Source organism: Mustelus asterias, chromosome 11 (genome assembly GCF_964213995.1).
Source record: "Mustelus asterias chromosome 11, sMusAst1.hap1.1, whole genome shotgun sequence".
Classification (NCBI taxonomy): domain Eukaryota; kingdom Metazoa; phylum Chordata; class Chondrichthyes; order Carcharhiniformes; family Triakidae; genus Mustelus; species Mustelus asterias.
Genome location: NC_135811.1, coordinates 107,475,982 through 107,485,482, shown reverse-complemented (window position 1 = coordinate 107,485,482; position 9,501 = coordinate 107,475,982). Strand labels below are relative to the sequence as shown.

The 9,501-nt window shown below is 39.8% G+C and overlaps 1 protein-coding gene across 1 annotated transcript; it reads right to left on the bottom strand.

The window, feature by feature from the left end:
• Window positions 1-244: 244 nt before the first annotated feature.
• hoxb1a (homeobox B1a) lies at window positions 245-1,925 on the bottom strand. Its single transcript, XM_078224496.1, has 2 exons — window positions 1,334-1,925; window positions 245-588 (listed from the first exon to the last, which is right to left on the bottom strand). Exons 1-2 carry the CDS (start codon window positions 1,923-1,925, stop codon window positions 245-247), a joined length of 936 nt encoding a protein of 311 aa, XP_078080622.1.
• Between the last annotated feature and the right edge of the window lie 7,576 nt (window positions 1,926-9,501).

Genomic DNA, 9,501 nt, shown 5'->3' with positions numbered 1-9,501 from the left:
AATAACTTAAGGCGGGATGTCAAATGGCAATATGGTGTACAGTATTACAACCATCAGTATCAAAATGTGGGATGGGATTCTGCCATTGTAAACATGGGAAAAGTGCAATGCTTTTTTTTGGTAATTTCCCTGAGTATAGCACAATAAAGAAGGGCAAATAACATCAGTAAATTGTAATGGAAGAAATTGAAGTCATATTCTCCTCTTTTTACATAAAAAGGTATTGTTATTTTGATAGCCTGAGTTAAGAGGTCTGGATGTTCTCTGATGTCGACGATCTGGGTGATGTGGATGGAGAGGTAGTTGACGACTTGTCCGATCCGTCCCCAGTTTCCTTTGCAGTGTTAACGGACAAGTGGGGAGCAAACCCTTCTTTTTCCCGCTTCTTCTGCTTCATTCTACGGTTCTGGAACCAGATTTTTACTTGGGTTTCATTCAGCTCCAGCGTGGCCGCTATCTCCACTCTCCTGGCGCGGGTGAGGTACTTGTTAAAATGGAATTCTTTCTCCAACTCTGTTAATTGCTTGGTGGTGAAATTGGTGCGCATTGTATTGGTCTGGCCACCTAACCCATAATCAGCAATTCTGGCTGCAAAAAACGAAAAGGCACACAATTAGATCGACCCTACATGAGCAACCACCCCTCCCCCACCCGCCAGCATTAACCAACAACTTCAGCACTTAGTGTTCCGGAACTTGATCGAAGCAAGAGATAAAATACAAGACGAGGCTTTTAGGCTGACTCTAACCCATCTCGTTGAACGACACGATTCTAAAACATAACAATAAACCTTAATTAAGTCATTGAAAATTCAACGCGAAACACTTGGTCCCTCCTCTTGAGTTTTTCAAATACATATCTTATTTTCAGAAAGATACATCTTAAATAACAAATGAGCAACTTGTATACAGATGTGAAGCTCCAGCGAATGGGGTTACACGGACAGACCCTTGCGCATCACATTTAAAGCTGCAGTCCCATTTTCCACAAGAAGCAGTCTGTCATTTTCAGGTCAGTTTCATAAATTCAGAATCAACCGAACATTCATCTCTTATTTACTTCAATTGATTCTGGGAAGGGGGAGGGGCGCCAGCAAATGGGTAATTGCAAAACCCATTCGAATATTGCAGGTCTTATTTTGCAAAGTTCAAATAGAGGGCAAAGTATTTTTCATTCACTGCAGACGCTTTTGGAAGCAAAAACGTGTTAACGTCAGAGTCATTTTACAATTTGGAAGAATTAAATTGTAAAAGTTGGGAAGTGTTTGAATTGAATTTTCGCCAGTTTTTATTTGACTCAGGGTGGAAAGGATTCGAGCATGTCTCATACTAACCTGTTTTAGGAGGGTTTCTTTTCACTTTCATCCAGTCAAACGTCTGGCCCGATGAGGATGAATCAGAGGTGCAGGAAGGTTCCTTTTCCCCCTCTTGAGATGGAGACAGATTAGCATAAATCCCATACGCCAAACCCTGTTGCTCTTGGCCGTAGGAATGCTGATACTGGCCCAGCCCTGTGACTCCACAATAACCTTCTGAAAGCGGATTGACAGTGGATGCTATATTGCCAGTATACCCCGAGCTTTGGAAGTATGCCCCATCCGATTCTTGGTTGAAAAAGTAATGGTGATTGTAACCCGGATTGCAAGTTTGGGTCGTAGAGTTGTTGGGACCTGAACTGGCGCATGGGTTCCCCAGACTGGAATGATGCGAATAACTGGCTGGCTGGTGCTGATGCTGGAGTGTATTGTGCGCGTTTCCTCCTACTAAGAATCGTCCATCACCATTGCAATTGTCAACGTTACCTGCACAAGGAGCGAAAGCTGTTATCCCTTGTTCTGAATGGTGGTAACCCTTGGATGAGTAGGCGCTCGTCCCACGATTACAAATTGCGTACTCTAAGAAGGAGTTCATCCTGGTATTGTCCATCTGCCAGTGATGGACGGTCAACCTGTTCGGGATTCTCCCTGCCCCTGAAACCCCAAGCACTATGTCACCCAGTCAACTTCCTCCATGGCTCGCTGGCAATCAAACGATATCAGTCAAGAAGACATTCACGTGACCCCGAGTCACCAATGGCAAGGGACCTCCTGATGTTAGTGAACTGTATGAGGTGATCCATCACCGCGGTGACATTTACATCACAAAAGCTTTCAATCAAAGTTATCCGCATCAATCTGATAGCAACACTTAAACGTCAAATCGGTCTTCAATAAGGGGGGGGGAGGGCGGGAGGTGGAGAGAAAGTTGGAATTATTCAAGATTGTCTTTAAAGTGTTAAAAAGATTTAGTCAAAGCAAGAACTACAGCTGCCTACAACTTGGGCATAATATCTTACAGAAGCACGGCAGAACTCAAGTAGGTCATCTAATATATATATTTCAATGTTTTATTTGAATAATACAAATAATAAGGGAAAAATCTTTGCGTTCTTGTCGATTAGAACAGTTTTCATTTGAAAGAAAATCGCGATAAAAGGTGCATAGCATCTCGCTTATCTTCGTTTGTAAAAGTCTAGACTACATGGAAATTAATCAAACGTCAAGGCCCAAATACAGAAAACATGTGTTGAGGAGGAGTTATAAAATAAAGCATCCGTTTGAAATAAATTGCGATGATCTTTTGGCGAATGCTGTATTGGATTAAAAGCTATGAGATGTCCATATGATTTTTGGAAATGTAATGTTCCTCATGGGATGTTTGATAAAAGGTCTCATAACAAATGTAATATAGATGAGTATTACCCTGTTAGAATTGTATGTTGCTTAATTACCGTTTTTTATGTCCCAATTTTGTAATTCGTTGGGATCTGCAGTAGAGTCATAAAACCATGGGTTAAATTTAGAAGTGTATTGTAATAAAACATATTCATGCTGTCATTTCTGTTCCTTTAGTGAAACTGTATAGGGAATTCAATAAAATACAATACATTAAAAATACAATGTAAATCCGACAGAATATTCCCCAAAATTTGAGAGTTGAGCCAAAAATAATGTATATTTAAAAGGCTTATTACGACGCCGTGGAAGTGATTGCTTTGCGGAGTAATGCATCCAGTCAATTCATCAATAATATAATATCTTCAAGAAAATAAGTTAAGTAGACTATATGCTTTTTTATTTAAAAAAATTTTTGTTCAAAAAAATGGTTGAGGCATTTATCTTATACACCCTTAGCCTTACCATAACGTTTATGGGTATCTGTAATAGATGCAGTGCTGACAGCATTACGGGAGAAATCAGTCATCTACTTTCTCAGTGGGTGCCATACATTACTTCCCAGCACTAGGACTGAAGTTTTGACGATTCTACACGAGGGAGGAGAGGGGGAGGGGGCGTTATTCAGTGGATCATAAATATTTCCTCGTCTAAAGTTTTGAAATGCATCTTACCTAAGTCAGCAAACTCAAGTCAACTAAAAGTGGCAGAATAGCCTGACAAAGTGAATAGTGATCATTCATATTTTGGAGGAATTGAAAGCATCTCGAACAATGTCCTTCACAGTCGAGTTTCGTTAGCTGTCAGGAAATGTACTATTATCTCAACATTTAAGCACGTTTAATATGTTTGACATAATAAGATGGTTTTCCCTTTACATTCTAGGTTATCACATATATACACACAGTTTAGTGGTGATTAGCTAGAAGCCCGGGGCCTACAATTATACTAATTTACTCAGTTAACAGAAAAAGATTAATTGTACAGTATGTGATGTGTCACTGTTGCACCTAGACATTCGAGCTGTTCGTCGTCCGCCATCTGTTAGGTTCATGGAGAGCTTATATTTTCTACATAATGATACCTTATCACTGTCACCGAATTCAAGAAACATTATTTTTGCCTTCACTCATTCAGTCGGTGGATCCATATGTCAAAGGCAGCTCTGGCAGCGAGCAATTTAAATGTTTGATGTCAGCTCCATTTTGCTGCTGCTTATTATTGCATTCTTCTCTTTAGGGAGGGGGAGAAAGGGAGAGAGAAATAAAGATATAGATGGATATTTTCAGATACAAAGGGAGGGATGCGAAAGAAAATGAATAGAACGAGGAAAGGGATAGCTGATAGGGATAGGGATAGAGAAGACGAGAGGTACAGACGACAAAGTGTGGAGAGGAAGAAAGAGAATGTAGCACAGAAATGTGTGAAAGAAGGATGAAAATCAAAAGAGAATGAAAGCACGACGTGTGCATGAAATGAGCTAGGGAGAGAGAGCGGAGTTATTTAATGGATATAACCATCATTGAGTTTTATTACAACTAGACAAAACCCGCAAATGTTACTTTAATTGTCAGAATTCCGAAAGAGACCCTCAATACTGGATGATGGTCTACAAAAAAAACGAATCTTTGGCTCACAACATAACACATAAGTAACTCAGCAAAGTTTTCTGACAGTAATGTCCCAAGCATAGTCATTTGCTGGAGTTTCACTGAACCGATGATTTAACACGTGCTGACACAGGATTGTGAATGAGCGCCATATATGTTGTTCATCGACCGGCTGCTTTTACAGGGTGCCAGATGTAGCCAGTATTGACCGAACAGACGACCTCTGGCGAGTAAAACTTATGGGTTGGCAAAACTGTACAGCCACTATGAAGCAGTATGCTTTGTTCGTGTTCGCTTTAGTTGTTGCATTTCGAGAAGATAGACCTGTGTCCGACCATGCATTCACCGTGTAGCCTTACACCTATTATGAAAGACATTTAATTAATCAATTGAAAATAACTGTACTGACACAGATTACTTAATAAACCAGCAATTTCCATTTAAGCTGCCTGTAAATGGAAAGAAGGTGGTTGACAGAAATGAATAGTACTTTCAAGCCATTCTGAATTGTTTTATTGATTGCGATAGTTGGGAAGCAGGGATAATGCATTTGATACCATATTATGCAATATTAGTCACAAGCATTTAGCTGAAGTGAACTAAAATACGTTCAATTTTCAGCGCTCCAAGTTCCAAAATCTTTGATAAAAGCAAAAAAACGTAAAAGCTAACGTGCATTGAAACTAGGCGAATTCTATCCTATCCAGTCATAATTGTAATTATGTGTTCAGAAGCCGTTTTCCCTCTTTAAATGTGAAAATGCTCTCATTGGCAATAGTTACTTTCAATTTAGCAGAGAAACAAAACTGGCCCGATTTAGGATTAGAGGGCCGTTTTTTAACGAGATATTGCAATTTGATTCACTCGCACTGACTTACAGACTTACGCCATTGTCAGCAAGACTTTAAACCCCTCAGTCAAAATTTTGAATTGCAGTTGCAGATGATCCCTCAGCAATTCTTGATGTCGATTTGTTTCTATGTCAGCATCCTTTAGCAATGCCTCTGTGATCCATTCATCCCAGTGACTATCAAAGCTGTAGTGTTGGATTCAATTTACCGAGAAAGGTTAATACGTTTTCTTTCAAAGAATTAAGAAGTACCTTATTTGAGAAATAAATGTACGTTTTACTTTTGTGTCAAAATCTTCACATATTTTGTAAAATAAGTAGTTCAATTTCTTCTCCAGTGCATCGAATTAATATTGCTACCCGAATGCAGTCTTAAGGGGGCACTGATGTCTGAAGTATCACATGAAGCCCATCTGCCCTACTGCATAAGGGGAAGACTGCACAGAGTAGAGTTAAGCATTGTTGTTACCCCCCCCCCCCCCCGCAACAGAAAATCTTCTTCTGTACTGTGTTTTTCCCAAGGCTCCAATCTAAACCAGATGTAAAGTCCCAATGGGTTATCCTGTTAAAATATTTCCAACACAGAAATGCTAAAAAATCAGAATCTTTTAATGGCAAAACGCTAAACAAAGGATCAAAGCCCATATGTAGGACAAACTTGAAGATAATAAAAAGATAGGTGATGAACGAAAGTGAGATAACTGAAGGAGAAGTTACAACTTGATTGCTAAAGGTCAGTAGATTATAAGAAGCAAAGGTCTGTTTTGAGGCCCTGGTAAAGAAAGGGTTAAAGAGCCGACAAGATTAAAGTAACAGCGAGAAAAGCGAAATGCTGCACTGCTAAATTGGTGTCTTGTCGAAAATCTGTTGTAAAGCATTATTTTCAGGCAAAAGCTTCGCGCACTTCAGTTGCCATAGCGACGTGTGCTGGCAGTGGTTGTCCATTTTCTGAGGTCTGATGGGATAGCTTATGTGCAAAAAGTATACTTAAGGTCGTTAGTACTTCTTAGTATATGCGATGAGAGGTGAAACGGTGTGCAAAAGGAATAGAACATTTCAAAAACGAGAAACCATGTGGTTTGTTGCAGGTTATAATGTTTCAGCCGCATCAATGGACGGTTCAATGTGGATAGACTATAGTAGTCCTTCACTGAGGCACGACTTGTAGATTTCTGTGTAAATAGGCAGCCTCTTTAAAGCACTACTCACTATATCCCAAGGCTTTTAAAGGTCTAATTTAGCGGCTGGTAATATACAAATCCAGTACCTGGCATTTGTCATTCTGACTTATATAATCGTTTTATTATTGACATTTAGTGTTTAATTGTTAAATTTATTACAGTATTTGTTTCTTAAATAATATTTAAGTTATAGTTCACTTATCTGTTTATTGACTTCCCAGTTTTTAAGCCAATCAGAGTACATGAAGAAATATGTCTGAACGATTGATTTTAAATTTATGAAATTGATCAGAAATTGACAAGTAGGAGGAGAAAAAAGGGATACACTATGTCTTTAAGGAAGGTCGGATTGAGTGGTTAGTTCCCATTTATTAAGGCTGTTCTGTGGGCGTAGAATTGATTTGTAATTGTCACTGGCATGTTCCCTGGACGTGCAGCAAGTTTTACTGGTCATTATGCTATGTAAAGAGGCGCTCGTTAGAGATTTGTATTGATACCACGTCAAGGTTTGCACATGTAAGTTGAAGGAGTTTCTACTCAATTAAACTGTCATGCATTTATATTGGAATAAAGCAGCGCACATAACTCTATGACAAGGTTAAATCTTAGAATTCCTTAGAATGGAGTCCACGCCCTCATACTGCATTAAACACATGAGCAGGATTCCTCTGACCAAGGGAGCCAATTTTTTAATCTGTTTTTAGAATCATTTAATAGGCAATGTAGCTCTATCTCTCTTCCTCTCTGTTAACATGTCTCTGCTTGTCCTCACCACTGTGTCTGACTCTGCGTTTCTGTTTATTTACATCTCTGTATATTTCTCTGTATCTATAGTTATCCCGCACGTTCTGATCTCAAACTTTCTCTCTTACTTTTTGTGCCTTTCTCAATGTGCCTTTTAAACCATTTATTGGTTCCCCTCCTTCCTGTTTACCCCGTCTCTGCAGCTTTATATCTGTTTTACTGTCCCTCACGATTCTTCTATTCAGATAATGAAAAATATGAAGCTTGTTAAAGAAACAGCATTAACGTTGCCCGCCTCTAGTCATTAAGCATGAATGTTTTATTGTGTGATATGCATTTTCTGTTGAATATTGTATTGAAGCCCATCAATTAACAAGAGTTATATGCAGTCTGTGCTACAAGAAGCTTTGAAAAGGAGATCCAGTTATTCCAATAGGAACAGTGCCTAAAAGATGAAGCGAAGAGTAAGAAAAGATAAAATAAAGAAATGAGGGACAAAGGGGGGTGGGGGGGGGGGCTGAAAAATTAAAACATGATCTAATTTAGTAAGTGTTTCAAGGTATTTTGAAATCATTACGAAACAAAACTTGAGATTTTAAAATACCATTCAACAAAGAATACAATATGCAGAGTTAAAATACTGCAGAATATTAGCAAATGGTGAGAATGTTTTGTGTGTCAGACCACACGGCGCCATTTTGAGGCTGGTAAGGCGGGCCTGGTGATTCTGACATTTGCAGCATTTTCTGTGGAGCATTTCCAAAGGCCCTACCAAATTTCTGCCTTTCTTGGGAAACACCCGTGACTAGGCAAATGCGTAATATGATTTATTTTTATGTCACTGCGATTGATTTCTCAAGATGACCCCCTCATTCATAAAGCAGCTTGATATATGAGTTTAAGCAAAAAAAAATTACATCTTGTAAATAAACCTCCCTTGGCAGAGCGCGGGGTGGGGTGGGGGAGGGAGCACAACTGCGAATAAAAAAATGGACTGATGATCGATGTTGTTAGTTATTTTCTGGCCAGTTGCGCGAAGCTTTCCTGCTCGCACCCTCTCTTCGTCGGGCAGTTTCTCCTGCCTTACCCTATATTTTAGCCGCTGCCTCTTTTGTTGTCTCTGCTGCACATCTGGCTCCAATGTGTAAAATTTTAATTTCTGCCTCTCCAGATGTTATGTTATAATTTCCTCACCATCTTACTCTGTCGATCTATCTCACCATTCATTTTATCGCGATGCTATTAAATATGAGAAACGTGGTTCTTGCTCTGACTACAAACAATTCGAGAGACCCAGCCACTGATGCAGGAAAGCCAGCGGAATTGGGAAGGTTCGCGGCAGGAAGGGTATCCGGCTGTTAAACCACCCGCCAAATCTCTCCTCCTTCACCCCACCCCCACAAAACAAAAAATGATGCTTGATATGAAGGGTAACCAGCCAGCATTGCGACATTGTGACGACCCTATGTAACATGGAGGGGGAAAAAAACTGTAAGAGGAAGGACATACAACGCCAGACATTTAAAACAGCGCATTGCACCAACTCAACGGGATTAAATTTCACGAGATAGGCACACTATCAGATAGTTGTTAAATCATTTCAGTCAGTAATGGTTAGTGGAAAGAAGCGGATTCGTTTGGATGGATGGGAACATTGAACCCCTCAGCCCCTCCCCCACAGGGCATCTGTGTTTATAATAAACTTCATGTTTTCCACATTTCGATCAGCTGTTTTAGGTCCGATGATACCTAAAACCCATTAGGCTAAATTTAAAATGGACATCATATAGAATAAAATAAATCTCAACGCATGTTGAGCAATCTGCCCATGAAGCCTGTAGTACTCTTTGCTCCACGTTGGAGATAACTACTTTAACCACTTTCAGCCATTTTTATATTAATTCTTCAAGTAGTGTTCTACGGAATTACACTGCAATAATATCAGAAGATTTATTGTTCCCCCCCCCCCCCCCCCATCTCCCCCCTCCCAGAAATTGACGGAATCAGGGAGCTGGACGCTTCAATTCAGCAGCTGGATGGAACGTTGGTTGAATAATAGTTGATCACTCTGATACAGGAACGGATGGGGGCGGGGAGAGGAGGTCCAACACAGGCAGAAATGGCATTAACATTCCAAATCTTTTTCAATACACATTTGGTCTACCCATTTCACTGAGCCACATTCAAGCATAAAGCGAGCCATATGCAAAAACATATACATTATGCCCTTGACAAAGAACATTACGGAGAGAGTAGCTCCAAACGATGTTAGAACACTTGGTTATGCATCCTATTTGTTGCTTAAAGCGATGGAATGGCACAACAACTAGGATAAATAACTCCTGCCGTTTTACCATTATAGATCCAACATGACCAATCCAAATATTCAGGGTAGGCCTATTT